Source organism: Paramisgurnus dabryanus, chromosome 22 (assembly GCF_030506205.2).
Source record: "Paramisgurnus dabryanus chromosome 22, PD_genome_1.1, whole genome shotgun sequence".
Classification (NCBI taxonomy): Eukaryota; Metazoa; Chordata; class Actinopteri; order Cypriniformes; family Cobitidae; genus Paramisgurnus; species Paramisgurnus dabryanus.
In genome coordinates this window covers 15,176,956-15,193,039 of record NC_133358.1, presented here as the reverse complement: position 1 = coordinate 15,193,039, position 16,084 = coordinate 15,176,956, and the positions used below count along the sequence as shown (strand labels likewise).

The 16,084-nt window shown below is 36.5% G+C and overlaps 1 protein-coding gene and 1 long non-coding RNA gene across 3 annotated transcripts in view; one reads left to right on the top strand and one right to left on the bottom strand.

The window, feature by feature from the left end:
• The window catches only part of pou6f2 (POU class 6 homeobox 2), a 130,521-nt gene that overhangs the window by 95,165 nt on the left and 19,272 nt on the right, over positions 1-16,084 (top strand). For both annotated transcript variants that reach the window (XM_065294893.1, XM_065294892.1), the window contains exons 6-7: positions 174-305; positions 14,945-15,154. In XM_065294893.1, coding sequence (XP_065150965.1) covers positions 174-305; positions 14,945-15,154 — 342 coding nt within the window. The remainder of the gene's footprint in view (positions 1-173; positions 306-14,944; positions 15,155-16,084) is intronic.
• LOC135785572 (uncharacterized) lies at positions 7,208-8,925 on the bottom strand. The gene is made up of 5 exons (XR_010546658.2): positions 8,508-8,925; positions 7,874-7,967; positions 7,642-7,775; positions 7,456-7,559; positions 7,208-7,345 (listed from the first exon to the last, which is right to left on the bottom strand). It is a non-coding gene; the product is annotated as an uncharacterized lncRNA (long non-coding RNA).

The window sequence follows — 16,084 nt, the reverse complement described above, 5'->3', positions numbered from 1 at the left end:
GATATTTTGATAAATGATGGTAAGCACACAGTAGACAGTACCCATTTTAATTCCATCGTCTATTTGTTTTTCCTACTTTAGGGTAATTTAGGGTACAGTATGTAGTGTGTGCACCGTGTTAAGTAAGTGTGCTAAGTTAATTCTTCATCATTAATTTTTCTTTACTTTCTCAGCTTAACCCTCTGGCAAGTCAGGCAGCGGTTGCAGCAGCAATGGGGTCAATCGCTGGGTCACAGGTGTTTGGTAATGCTCTCTCCAGCCTGCAGGGTGTCTCCGGTCAACTGGTCACCAATGCACAAGGACAGGTGCGTGCACACACCATTTCATTTATTTAAAAAACACACAAGCTGACGTCTGCAGAATATTAATCATAATGTTCATATTCATGTTCACATGATGTTACTTTAATCACTACATCCAAACAGGTCTTTAAAGTTGACCTCCGCGGCTCGTCTTTAACCATGTTAGCACAAGAGGGGTGTTGCGTTTTGATTGGACAGCAGCGTGGTTTAAAACGCTGACCTTGTCATATTAACGGGAGCGGTTGCAGAATTGTTCCATCAGTAGCGTGGAGGCTTGAACGATGAGGGTTGTCAGAGCAGAGCCCTATCTAATGAATCATCTTATCGCAGGTGCACACCGCTCCCATATTAAAGGAAAGATTGTATAGCCAATGTGCCCTTTCACGCTACAAACGGCATTATTTACCTTAACCCTTGTCTCATTCCCCCCTGTAGTGACGCTTCCTGTTCTCTAATATGATGGAAAGTGTTGTTTGAGAAATTGCACGCTGTGGGCCTGTTTATGGATCCCAACATCTCTCAATGAGAGATGGGAACGTTTTGCTTTGTATGTAATGATGTGTTTTTAGGTTTCTGCATACTTAGGTACTGAAACACAGTTTTAATTAAATGTTAACCTAAGCCTTGTTACGTATAAACAACTTTCAAACAGTCATTGATATTTTAACAGTAATACAAATTTTAAATTTAGCAGTTTTTAGCAGTGCTTATCAAACTGTGGGCAAACCTGATCTCATGGAAATTCATTCATATTTTACAAATTAGCTTCAGTAATTTGTATGAATTTGTATAGAGTGAAAGATACAAAAACGTACCATTATTAGAAAAAATACAATAATGATATCCCACCCCTAAACCCAATGTCACAGGGGCAAAAGCTAATCTAATAATAAAAAATAATATGAACTTGGTAGTACAAATTCATTGCCACCTCTTGAAAAACTTACAAATTGCCATTAGATTGTGTTGGCATAGCAGTATTGCAAGCTAAATAAAAAATTTAAAACATTTAAAAATGAAAAAATTGTGTTGCAATAGATTTGTGAACTGACTGTATTACACATTATGTATGTACAATGTATTTGTGAAATGAAAGTTTACATCATCTTTTTTTCACCAAAATAAGATTGATGACATTTATGTAATTCACATGAAACCCTTAGAAACTGATCATAAATGTTAATAATTTTGTCCAAATCTAATTTATAATTTATATTCTATGTTTTGCTTTATTTAAAGGAAACTTACCACCGTTTTTCAATATTTTACTATGTTCTTACCTTAACTTAGATGAATTAATGCATACCTATCATTCCTATGGCTCCAAACAAAAGTTTTATTTTGTGCCACTATACTCATGTAACAGTCTTTAAATAGGGAAAACATGGAAGTGTTTGGTGGCTTCTGAATTCATCCCTGTTTTGAGCCACAAGAATGAAAGGGGCTAGGCTAAATGCTAACACATTCATGAGGCGCTGTACAAACATTGAAAGTGCACGCATTGAAAAAGATAGGTGTGTTTTAATTTGTTTAAGTTGAGGTAAGAACATAGTAAAATATTGAAAAACGGTGGTGTTTTTCTTTAATAAAAAAAATGTACACTCACCTAAAGGATTATTAGGAACACCTGTTCAATTTCTCATTAATGCAATTATCCTATCAACCAATCACATGGCAGTTGTTTCAATGCATTTAGGGGTGTGGTCCTGGTCAAGAAAATCTCTTGAACTCCAAACTGAATATCAGAATGGGAAAGAAAGGTGATTTAAGCAATTTTGAGCGTGGCATGGTTGTTGGTGCCAGACGGGCCGGTCTGAGTATTTCACAATCTGCTCAGTTACTGGGATTTTCACGCACAACTATTTAAGGGTTTACAAAGAATGGTGTGAAAAGGGAAATACATCCAGTATGCGGCAGTCCTGTGGACGAAAATGCCTTGTTGATGCTAGAGGTCAGAGGAGAATGGGCCAACTGATTCAAGCTGATAGAAGAGCAACTTTGACTGAAATAACTACTCGTTACAACCGAAGTATGCAGCAAAGCATTTGTGAAGCCACAACACGCTCAACCTTGAGGCGGATGGGCTACAACAGCAGAAGACCCCACTGGGTACCACTCATCTCCACTACTAATAGGAAAAAGAGGCTACAATTTGAATGAGCTCACCAAAATTGGACAGTTGAAGACTGGAAAAATGTTGCCTGGTCTGATGAGTCTCGATTTCTGTTGAGGCATTCAGACGGTAGAGTCAGAATTTGGCGTAAACAGAATGAGAACATGGATCAATCATGCCTTGTTACCACTGTGCAGGCCAGTGGTGGTGGTGTAATGATGTGGGGGATGTTTTCTTGGCACACTTTAGGCCCCTTAGTGCCAATTGGGCATCATTTAAATGCCACAGCCTACCTGAGCATTGTTTCTTACCATGTCCATCCCTTTATGACTACCATGTACTCATCCTCTGATGGCTACTTCCAGCAGGATAATGCACCATGACACAAAGCTCAAATCATTTCAAATTGGTTTCTTGAACATGACAATGAGTTCACTGTACTAAAATGGCCCCCACAGTCACCAGATCTCAACCCAATAGAGCATCTTTGGGATGTGGTGGATCGGGCGCTTTGTGCCCTGGATGTGCATCCCACAAATCTCCATCAACTGCAAGATGCTATCCTATCAATATGGGCCAACATTTTTAAAGAATGCTTTCAGCTCCTTGTTGAATCAATGCCACATAGAATTAAAGCAGTTCTGATGGTGAAAGGGGGTCAAACACAGTATTAGTATGGTGTTCCTAATAATCCTTTAGGTGAGTATATATGCAATATACTGTTACAGTCATTTGAATACAAGCTTCAAGGATCCATATATATTTTGTACAAACTGACACGCAACTCATGCAAAATTCAGTGCACATGAAACAATTTTATATTCAGAAAATTGTGCTTTTATGTTCAAATGTATGATATACTGTCACTCAGTCATTGATTCTCTTAGCGTGCAAGTGCTCATGTATGGTAGACGTTACCTAACAAACTGGTATGGCCTTGTCTATACCAAAGGTGCCTGCGGGGCATAAGTGGACATATCGGCATGGCGATGCCGTTGATGGGATGCGCTGTGCGTTTGTAGTGTTGTGGTGCCTGACACTGGCTGACATAATCAGGTCACTGAGACGGTCAAAGCCTGCGGCTGCAGGCTCCGCTTCTGACCTTATTACCAACTCGCATTATTCAGTTTGAGCCCGCTAAAAACTCCCACCACCCTTCTGAGTCTCGCCCCTGCCTTGTTTTGCTTTTAACATTAAGATGATTCTAATACAGGCCGCAGACGTGGCCAGAGGAACAGCAGATGATGCCTCAATATGAAAGCAGCGAAGAGATGAGGCAGTGAAAAAAATACCTTCTTTGTTTGGTTTGGTTGTGCTTACAGGCTTTAATGTTGGCCTGCTAGTAGATTACTGAAATAAAACAAATGCGGTTGTGTTGCTTTAAGGGCAGACTAAAAATAACAGTAATTCCTTCGGCTAAAGCATATCCAAAAAATATCTGGAGTCTATTGGGCAAAGATGTGATGTGCTGGGAACTGAATGTAAATGACGTCTGAGCATTAATAATAATAAAATATATATATTTTTAGAAAAGTAAAATTTTCTTGTTAATGAGCATTTTTTATTATGTTCTTATGGTGGGCAATGAAAAGGTTATTAGCCAGTAATTGAAATGCCTTATTTTCACAAATGTCATTATAATCATTAAATTGATATTTAACAAATTTGACTGTCTTTCACGGCAAAACCCTCTAAGTACATGCTTTTTGGCAAAAACCTCCACTTCTTTTGATAAGACACAGTAAACAGTAGAAAAATCACTAAATATGCAACTAGAATCATTGAAAATGATATATTAAGAAAAAATTAAGAAACTGAACCACTCACTGGGGGGAGCTGTGACGCATTCGAGTTTGATTCAAGTCTAAGTACTTACAAGAGTATCCCAAGTTGTCTTCTTTAAATTAGAAACCAACAGTAAAGCTTTTAACAAAGGTCTTAAACAATGGCTAAAGTCTAAACAATAGTGCTCACATGAATAGTCCTTAACTGGTTGATTATTTGCTCATATTACCTTTGCTCTGTATCTTATTTTGTTCCTTATATCGAAAATGGTTTGCATTTTTTTCATTTATTGGATTTTTCCCTGTGATTTGTTGTTGTTTCTTCCATCTTGGTCTTCTTTTTTTGATATTTTAATTGTCTTATTTTTTTTAAAAGTCGCCTATGGACAAGTGTTGCGAATTAGCACTCGTGCTAAAACACTCAATCAATACATCTGGTTTGTCCAATGTAATTGCTATGTCCATATCAAATAAAATGTCATTCATTCATTCTGTGCACTTAGAGGACTTTGCTAAATATCGACAGATTTTTCCAGCAAGCAGTATTGAGGCCAGGATTAAGCAGATTTTAAGCTAAAGTATTTGAAGCTAAAGTATTTAATGAACGTATAATACATGCAGAGAGCACTCAATTTTGACAGAGGTGGCGTTTAGAGGCTTTGTTACTTTATTAGCTAATTTGTAAGAAATGCAAACCTCTCGTGAGGAAAAAAAACAGTTCCTTGGTACTTTAAAGGAAAACACCACCGTTTTTCAATATTTTACTATGTTCTTACCTCAACTTAGATGAATTAATACATACCTATTTTTTTTCAATGTGTGTCCATAATCTTTGTACAGCGCATTTTGAATATGTTAGCCTAACCCCATTCATTCCTATGGCTCCAAACAGAGATGAATTTAGAAGGCACCAAACACTTCCATGTTTTCCCTATTTAAAGACTGTTACATGAGTAGTTACACGAGTAAGTATGGTGGCACAAAATAAAACTTTAGGTTGGAGCCATAGGAATGAATGGGGCTAGGCTAAATGCTAACACATTCAAGAAGCGCTGTACAAAGATTAAAAGTGCATGCTTTGAAAAAAGATAGGTATGTATTAATTCATCTAAGTTGAGGTAAGAACATAGTAAAATATTGAAAAACTGTGGTGTTTTCCTTTAAGCCAAGACTAGTTAAAACAAGTTTAAAGTTCAAACAGGACATGCGCTTGATTTAATCATTTTTAACTAAAATTTCATATATGTTATTCATATATTGATAATATTTATATTATGCAGTACACGAATGTGGCTGTGTTATTGGTTCAGGCAATCAGAATCAAGCATTTCAGAGTGCTATGTAATAAATTGATTTAAATTAATATTTAAAATAGGCAAAATCATAAATTACTTGTAATTTTGCTTAAAGAGCACCAATTATGCTAATAAATTGGCACGTTAGCACGTTATTGTAATATCCCATAGTACATACATGTTATTAAAACTTGAACTAATGCACTGTGAGTCTTATAAATTGCTTACATACCTCACCGATTTCTGCATGTCTGGAAAACGCTCGGATTTAGTTCCTGTCTCCGCCTCCCAAAATGTCTAGTGTATTCGGATTGGTCAGATGACTACTCAACTGTTATTGGTCAACTGGGTTCGGCGTGTGTTTGAAAGGTTACGCCCCTGACTACGCGTGGGTTTTCCGGATCTGACTGAGAGTCACAGGCAACGTAAACAAGCGCTATATTTCTCTATAAACGATGGTGTCTGTACTGCCTTACCACTTCAAGCTCGATCCAGAGAGTTCGGTTCAGACGGCCGTTACGATATAAACGATCTCCGTCAATGAACGCGATTGGATTTAACTTTTTTAGGTGTCCTTAGCTCTGCCAGAATGCTAAACGAAGACGAAAATGTGTTGCAAAGACATCCAAAAGGTAATTATAACGTACTACATTACTTTGCAAACTATATGGAAACACCAAATGTAGCACATAGAAAGTATTTTTTGAAATGATTATAAAACTATTTCACTTATTAACATTATTTTACTATAGTAAACTTTATTATAAAATACTGCTTACATACTATATTACTGTGCAAACTATATGGAAACACCAAATGTAGCACATAGAAAGTATTTTTTGAAATGATTATAAAACTATTTCACTTATTAACATTATTTTACCATAGTAAACTTTATTATAAAAGCCTGCTTACATACTATATTACTGTGCAAACTATATGGAAACACCAAATGTAGCACATAGAAAGTATTTTTTGAAATGATTATAAAACTATTTCATTTGTTAACATTATTTTACTATAGTAAACTTTATTATAAAAGACTGTTACATACTATATCACTGTGCAAACTATATGGAAACACCAAATGTAGCACAAAGAAAGTATTAATTGAAATGAATGTTCTACATTATTTCACTATGGTAAACTTTTTTATGAAAGACTGCTTACTTATAAGTGCTATGTTTTTACTTATTAGGTTTTAAGGAGAATGCAACATGTTCCAGTGCCTCTTACCTGCGTGATTCATCATCCAGGTTTTGCACAAATTGTCTAAATCCCTACACACAGAACATTTATTGTACCGACTATAAGCCTTTGAGGTGCAGGACTAGAGTAAGTTTTATTACATTTTTAAACCAATAACACTAAAGTATCATTATAGTAACAAAGTACCCAAAAAAACAAAATATGTAACTTTAAAGAAAATATAGTAGTCAGTCAAAAGTTTTTTATTTATTACAAATATATATTTAAATGTTAAACAATATACAAATAAACATACTTTAGTAACCATATTGTGCTCTTGTTTCAAAAATTGTTCAATTCATTTCTTACAGCTATCTATTCAGATAAATGGCATATCAAAGCTTTGTCAGCTGGTGCTATTTAAGACGACACTATAAGGTTATCATCCTGTCGTGTGTTGTTCTCCAGATACGCTTGGAGCTTCCTGATCAGATCGGTCACAATTTTGGCTTTCGACGACCCCTGCACTGAAGATGGCATGCAATCACGTCCTCCTTTGAAGGTCTCTCAAACTGTGATGCCAGGTCCATTGGAATCGGGGCTTCCTTCAGCTTATCTTCAAATACCTCATCAAACACAAGCCTGATCACATCATCCACATAACTGTACAAATATTGCAGTCAATAAATCTTTTGTTTTGATAATTTATTTCCCTGCTTCATACATTAAGTTTTTAATTATGAATGTATTTGAAATAAAACATTACTGCTTACGGTATGTCACTTGTGTGTTTTGGGAACATAGCCTTGTACTTTCCCTCTCCTGCTTTTGTTACGGCTTGGTGACATTGTAATGGATGGCTGCAAGGTACAAATACCTGTAAAATATAAACAAGCAATTAATTTATTGTAAAAGTAAATACTACTTTATTTAACACAGTTACTAAAATACTTAAATACCTGCACAGCATTCCAATAAATGAGAAAATCTAATTTTTTTTGCTGCAAATCTGAAATCTCAGGCTACAGACGGCAAAGGCATCCACTGATGATGGTGATGGAAACATTGTGAAACGATGCTACTGCCTGGGTTCCTATGATTATGCAGAGAAAAAAAACTTTGTCATCATCAGTTATACATCTAAGACTGGTAGTGGTTTCACTAGGTAAATACATAATATGTGTTAAACACCTTTGCTCCTCATATGCCAGTCTGACTCCTTGTACTGTGTGTAATGATGTTGCATGTTTGCATACAGTGTAGAAGGATGTGTACAGCTGCGAATCTAGGATATAGACAAATAAAACAAACATGTATTCAGTCAAAAATACATATTATAACAATAGAGTACAACGACTATAACTCGTTAGACTATTCATTAAAACGTTAATGTATTACATATTACATGGCCCAACATTAGCAACACACATTACGTGTTTACTTCGTTTCAAAATATAAGAAAGCTTCAAGTAAATACAACAGTAAAATACATATAACTTTAAACAAATCATCTGTACTTAGAGTTTCTTGAGTTTGATCATGAGAACAAATTTTACTGGTAACAGTTTAGCTGGCATTTGTATTTGTATTTAGCTTAGCAACTTAGCAAGTTTGTAAACAGGTCTAAACCAACATCGATAAAAAAAACGATAGTCTGCATAATTCAACATACACGTGTGTAAATATGGTACGTTGTTTATGAAATACAGTATTACAACACAAGACAATTAGCTTGCAAGCTTAGCTCTACACGCACATTATGTTAATCTCCGGTTACCGGTTACGTAATGTACAGTAAAGGCAAATAATAAACGTGAATACTTACAGCCTGTGATCCAGAAGTACACAGTAATCCAACTTTCAGGAGGAGACGTCCAGCTTCGGTTCATGAGAAGCAGTTATTGTGAAAACTCCGTGAACAACTTCTGACTGGATTTTTCCGGAACCGTATTAAACATGATGTCCTCTGTGGAAGTCCATAAAGTGCTTTTTTTCCCTCGCATCTAAAGAGACAGCGTCTACTCGAGAGATTTAATCGCTTAAACTATAAAAACAAGAGTTTGCAAACAGAGTCAAAGCAGGGACTCCCAACCTCCGCCATTTTAGCTCTCTTCTGACTCGGCGCTCCCCACCCTCGTCTTTGAGGGCGTACCCAAGCAAAGCAGAGAGGGCTGAACTATGATAATGTTGGTCTTATCTACGTCACTAATCCCAGGAAGTAAACTGTTGCCTACAATCCGAGTGTTTTTTGTAGTCCTTGAACGTTAGAGACGATAACTCGCGTCATCGTTTTCTTTGAGGTATGTACTTTTTGAATATCGTTAGCATGTACTAATGCACACTTACACACAAAGGATGTTTAAAAACGTGTATCCCATAATAGGTGCTCTTTAAACTTGTTAATCACATGTAAGCTTTGAGCTAGATTGCATCAGGGGATAATGTATGTTTCTATAAATCCAATGGATGTTACATCTTTGGGAATCTTTCTCAGTATGTTGCCCCATCCTATTCTCCTCCAAACACCGGGCAGTAGGGCATAAAATGGCCAGGGATATTGCCTGGCGGCCATGGCTAACACTGAAAATTGGCCTGGCTTGAAGTGGAGATGACATTCCCTGAGAATCACTGACGGTATAATCCTAATGAGTTCTGCTCAAAGAGAGAGAAAAAAGCTTAATCTGAGATAAACATTTTCGCACCACAGTGAAAATGCATATAAAGTACATGTTGTCAACAAACAAATAATGTGGAAGAGCAAAAGTAAGTCAAATACTGTATAAAAACACAAAACAAATGTTACTGACACGATATATACACCTTAAAGAATTCATTTCATTGTAATCCTTTTATCTCCTGCCATTTTGGGCAGGTGTTTCTCATGTGGACGAAAGATATGATCAGATTTAAGGGTGTAACACAGGCGGAGGTTGATAGTGTTTCAGGGAATTGTTTATACATCCAACATGATCGAGTAACCTGCAAAGTCCACATGTGTTTGACACGGTTTTACCAAATCAGATGGGTTTTTATTTGTTATTACAAGGATTTATGTTGAACATGTTAACTCTGCATGTCCGCCATTCACGAGGTTAAACTTGATTTGTCCATCCGAGTTTACTAAAGTGATTTTATTCACCAGCCCTTCTATCTCACCGAATGCAATTTTAATATGTAGTTAATGCAGTTTAAGGCATAGACACAGATGTCTGATATGCCACAGTAAGGAAATACAGTCTCACAACTACCAAGGGATATGTATTTTTGACTTGAAAAATTATACTGTACTGTTTCTTTTATTTTACATGCATCCACAGCTGTTACCATGATATCGAAATTTACCTTATTAACCCTTATATCAATCTTACCCCCAAGCCACTTTTCTTTAGTTAAAAAACAACCTTCATCTCAGTGAAATAAGATTTTGTGACTTTTTTAGACTATCTGTCAATATTTATATAAAAAAGACACAGTAACACTTACACACAAAGACACAGACATACAAAGAAAGACAAAGTCACGCAAAAACACACACACACACACACACACATGCGCGCACACACATACACACACACACACACACACACACACACGTGCACACAAACACACTAACATTTAGTCAAATTTCGGTGGCATTTTGCAAAATGCGTCAAAAACAAAAAAAATTCTACTATTTGAAATAATATTTATTTTTAATGTCCTTTCTAATGCTTATATATATACTCACCTAAAGGATTATTAGGAACACCATACTAATACTGTGTTTGACCCCCTTTCGGTTTCAGAGCTGCTTTAATGCTACGTGGCATTGATTCAACAAGGTGCTGAAAGCATTATTTAGAAATCTTGGCCCATATTGATAGGATAGCATCTTGCAGTTGATAGAGATTTGTGGGATGCACATCCAGGGCACGAAGCTCCCATTCCACCACATCCCAAAGATGCTCTATTGGGTTGAGGTCTGGTGACTGTGGGGGCCATTATAGTACAGTGAACTCATTGTCATGTTCAAGAAACCAATTTGAAATGATTCGAGCTTTGTGACATGGTGCATTATCCTGCTGGAAGTAGCTATCATAGATTGGGTACATGGTGGTCATAAAGGGATGGACATGGTCGAAACAATGCTCAGGTAGGCCGTGGCATTTAAACAATGCCCAGTTGGCACTAAGGGCCTAAAGCGTGCCAAGAAAACATCCCCCACACCATTACACCATTGCATTAATGAGAAATTGAACAGGTGTTTCTAATAATTCTTTAGGTGAGGGTATATAAATTCACAAAATGTATCACTAAAGTAGTGATGTGAGCAGTTGGCCACATCCAGTGAAATGAATGGGTGTCTATGGGCCTCTACTGGCCTAAATGATTTATTTCCTAAACTGTAATTCTTTTATGTTTTTTTTCTAAACACCAGATGGCCGAATTCAACACATAACATCTAGATCAATATCTAAAAACAATTTAAATCAAAATTTAGATAATAATATTTGTGCACTTTTCATAAGAATTTTATATTTGACAGGCAAGCTAATGGTGTATTTAGTGGTAAACAGGTACAAAAGTACTTCATATCTCCCAAAACACAGCATTAATATATAGATGGGAAGTAAACAAAAAAATATATATATTATTTGTATCATTAAAAATGTATTTATTTTTTTGTAATGACTCTTTTAAAAAGTTTTTAATCCAGGAAAATCGGGGCTTATGAGGGTTACCTCAAAATTGTATGCATTATAAAGAAAAATGTCATGCTTTAAAACCCTCATGAACATTGGCTTTTAGTAAAAATATGTTTACCTTAAAGATATCTGTAAACAAGTGTGCTCCAAAACATTGCGAGAATGCGCATTTAGGAGAAAAAAGCATTACAGTCTTTTACTTTTGTCGAAACGAATCAATGTTTTGCACTTTAGTTTCTCAACAGGCTGTGAGGTAAAATAAATACTTTTGGCTATTTTAAAAGAAGGCGGAGCCACCCACAATGCCCCACCCTATTTTCATGTTTTAGTAGAAGTTATGTCATCGCATCAAACAAAGCTACACATTTCAAGTCACTTCAGTGGGTCTTTAGATAAATACTTGTTTAAATCAGATGCATTTGCATAGCTTTGCATTGACGCGAACCGTACTAAACCTAATTCGTCCTCCCAAGTTAACTCAATTCATTTTTGCGAACTTAGCACGTCACAGTCCAATGCAGTTTCAGTCACAGTACGTTTGTGCTGTTCAGCCTGGCCGGGGACGGTATGTAGCTGTCAACTCTTATGCTGTATTATTGCTCGTGTTAGAGGAGCCACTTAGTCCAATGAGAGTGAATAATTGAGCGGAACAAGCTCTCAGACAAGCCGGCATGCAAATGCCACGTCGGGGGACACAAGCGCCACACCGCACAATAAAATATGCTAAGTGGCAGCAGAGAGGGCCGCGGAGGATTGAGAGGGAGCGATAAAGAGGGACAGAGGAAGGAAGAGAGAGAGAGATAAATTATCTGTCGCTTAATGCGAAGCAACGCAACCAAATGAGCCGTGCAGAGGATGAATTACACATAGTCAGCGCTCCTTTTTCCGCCGCTCCATCGCCATTATGTCAAAGACGAGAGGCGGGAACAGAAGCGGTCAGAGATTATACAGATGCCGAGCTTGTTAGCACAGCTGGGGGTCCGACGGCAGGCACACCTAAATTTTATGCGATAGATCAATTGTGCTTTTCTGTCTATGTGGTAAATCAAACGTTAGAAGTGCACACTTGTGAGAAATAAAAAGCTTATATGCGCTTAGCCTTGGTCATTATTTTTACACTAAAAGTCATCTTTTTGAGTGTAAAGTGATAAACAAGTGAGGGGCTGATGTACCTTAAATGTAAATTTCTCACCAGAAATGTGCCTGGAGTACACTTGCTACCCTGATGATGTCATTTATTAGTTGAATATGTTTAGGAGCAATGAAGAGCAGTGTCAAGAAAACATAAAAGTTCAACCAATAGATCAACAATGTCACAAATAATGTTTTTTTTAAATACATGATGTCATGATGCATTAAAGGGATAGTTTACCCAAAAATGAACATTTTGTCATCATTTACTCACTGTTATGTTGTTACAGACCTGTATTAATTTCTTTGTTCTGCTGAACATAAAGGCAGATATTTTGTAACCAAACCCGTTTGGAGCACCATTGACTTCCATAGTAATATTTTTCCTACTATGGAAGTCAATAGTGCTTTTGTTTCCTGCTTCATTACAAAAATCTTCCTTTGTGTTCAGCAGAACAAAGAAATTTATACAGGTTTGTAACAACATGAGGGTGAGTGAATGATGCCAATTTTGATGCCAATTTTCATTTTTGGGTGAACTGCCCCTTTAAAGCAGTTTCTGTAAATGTAATTTTAGTGCTCTTAAATTGAGAGTCTCAATTAATGTGTCTTGTTGTTCCACTGAAAAACCTTTTTTTATGTGTTATGTGGAGGTATTAGGTCCATCTCACAAATGCTGTTGTTCATGGCTCATTGAAACCTTGGCCTTGAGAGGAACCACAGCATAGCCACACAAGGTTATGGCCTTTGAACTGTGACAACTGGAGAACAGATTGGGCCGTGCAGGAGACTAAAGCAAAGGATTGTGGGAAGAGGGTGTCCCTTATGAACATGTTGAATTGGAGTGTGTTTAAGTGATGGACGAGTGGTTAAAAAACTACGTTAATAACTCAGGCATCCTTTGCATTTTATACACACATTTATCCTCTGGTCTTATGATAGATAATACAGTCAGTGGTCTGCACCAGTACACATGAAGGTACTTTGTGTCTGACCTTTACAGAGGAGAGAGAGCACAGTGTGTGTGTGTGTGTGCAATGGCGTGCGTGTGTGTGTGTGATTCAAGCTTCTCTTAAAAATCAAAAGGTTATACAGTCTGTTGTGTCCGCCCTGTATTAAGTAGCCCTCTATCCAGTAATCCAGCGGCTTTGATACTTTAACACTGATGAGATCCTCAGAGCATGAACTTTTCTAGTTTGATCACTGTGATGTGTTTGTGCGGTACAAGCATGCTGAGTTTGACCGTACGCATCTCTCAGTGACAAAATACTTTATTTGCTATATGTTATTTCCAGTTTGGTGCATTTCTTATATGTAGGTATTCGATTACAATCCAATATATACTGTATATATAGCCTAAGTAAAATAAATTGTAAAGACATCATTAACAGTGATGCACTTAAAGTACAGTAGACGTTTATGGGACAATATATTACACCTGGATTAAAAACACACATTTTTGACAGTGTAGCTTCATTACTCTAACAATAAACATCAGATTTGTTTATATGCATAGTTAAAACTTGTAGTTCAGTTTTATTAAAAGTTTAGTTAATATTTATTCTTGTCGTGAACATATATGACCCAGTCTGTGAAAACTCAGCTAAAGTCATTTTGTTGTGGTGTTTTCTACATAAAATCATTATACAAAATTCAAAGAATATTTTGTGAAAATATAACCTTAATATATTTAATGTTTACTGAGTAAGGCCACGTCAAAGATATTAGATAATAGACTGCAATGCTCCCTTTAACCTGGATTTCACAGACAGGGTCAAGTATCTACAGTACAGTACAGTACAGTAAACATGTTTATCATATGCACAGATAACATAAAGGGTCAATTTATACAGAGGAAAATTACTGCAGATAATGAATAATAAGAAGTTCCTGTGTTTAAAACAATAATATAAACACTCAAATAACACGTATTTTAAAAACATTTTTGCTTTTGCACCTCCAAAATGCCTTATTTTGCCCTATGGACCATACTGACACAGAAATGAAAATGTTCAACGGTCTGCCACAAGTTTGTTGAAATACTCTTTATAATATGATTTTTTTATGTATAGATTTTTCTCTGCTTTTAGTGGTTTTAAATTATTGAAAGACAACAGAGTATGGGTATACTCTCAGAAATAAAGGTACAAAAGTTGTCACTGGGACAGTACCCTTTCAAAAAGGTACACCTTTGTACCCAAAGAGGGTTACACTTTATTTTAAGGCGTCACTGTTACGTTGTATTTATATATTTAAGTACTAAGTTATAATCATCAACAACATGTACTTACTGTAGGGTTGGGGTTAGGATTAGGGTTGGTTTAGGATTAGTTGCATGTAATAATTCATAATTAACTGTTATTACTATAATAATTACATGTAACGTGTAACAAAGACACCGTAACATAAAGTGTTATCTTTCTTTCTTTCTCCATTATCTGTACAGATCATTGGGACCATTCCTCTGATGCCAAATTCCGTAGGACCTTCCAGCCAATCAGGGGCTGGCACTCCCTCGCTGCAGGTTCAGCCAATCACGCCGCAGCTGCTGACCAATGCTCAGGGTCAGATTATAGCCACCGTGATTGGCAACCAAATCCTGCCAGTTATCAACACCCAGGGAATTACACTGTCACCTATTAAACCTGGACAGCAGGTCAGTGATGACACCACAGAAGGTATAAAAGAAATGTTTAACTTGTTAACCTAGGTTAACTAGGTTAACCCAAAAGTTAGCGGGACACTGGTTCCATTGCCAAAAAGCCAATACATTTTTTCCATAGATTTTGAATTATTGCAAAAATAAACGTGTTTAACAAAAGTTCATGACACTTATGGTGCATACACATCAAACGCGATTTTAACTATTTACGCAAGTAGATTACATAAAAAGTCAATGCAAAGAAGCGTCCTCGCCAGGGGTGATGCAACATTTAAAGTTTTCACAAGTGTTCACATTTAAAGTCCAGCCAGTGCCTGCAGATGGATTAGACATCTTAAATCCTAAAGAAGATGCTTCAAACAACCCACCTGAAAGCTACAGTAATGTTTTATGAATACTATAAAGTGTAGGTGTTTTAAAAAAATGTCATGAATAGATCTTGTCAATTACAAGGTATGCATTCTTTCTGATAAAGAATGCATACCTTGTAATGCGATAAAAGCGTCTGCCAAATGCCTGAATGTAAATTTGCTTAAAAACATCTAATCTACACAGTAAAAATAAGAGTGTAAAACAGCACACATTACACAGACATGCACGTCTCACATCTTACTCTATAATTTACAACTCTCTGCTATAAAAGCATCTTTAGGTCAATTGTATTTCTTTAGGAGCAGATTTGTGTCATATTTACTTTAACCTATGATCACTGATGTAAATACGGTAATGCATTTGTAATAATGTTTATGGATTTGTCTGCATTTCACATTGACTCTTGAACATTTCACGCAGCGATAATTCATGGCTGCCAAACCAAAGCTCAGTAATTCTTACAGAACCGTCAACAGTTTTGACAGTGTGTGTAAAACTACTGACACCTCTCACCATCTAGAGGAGAAAAAAACACACTCACATAAACACAGA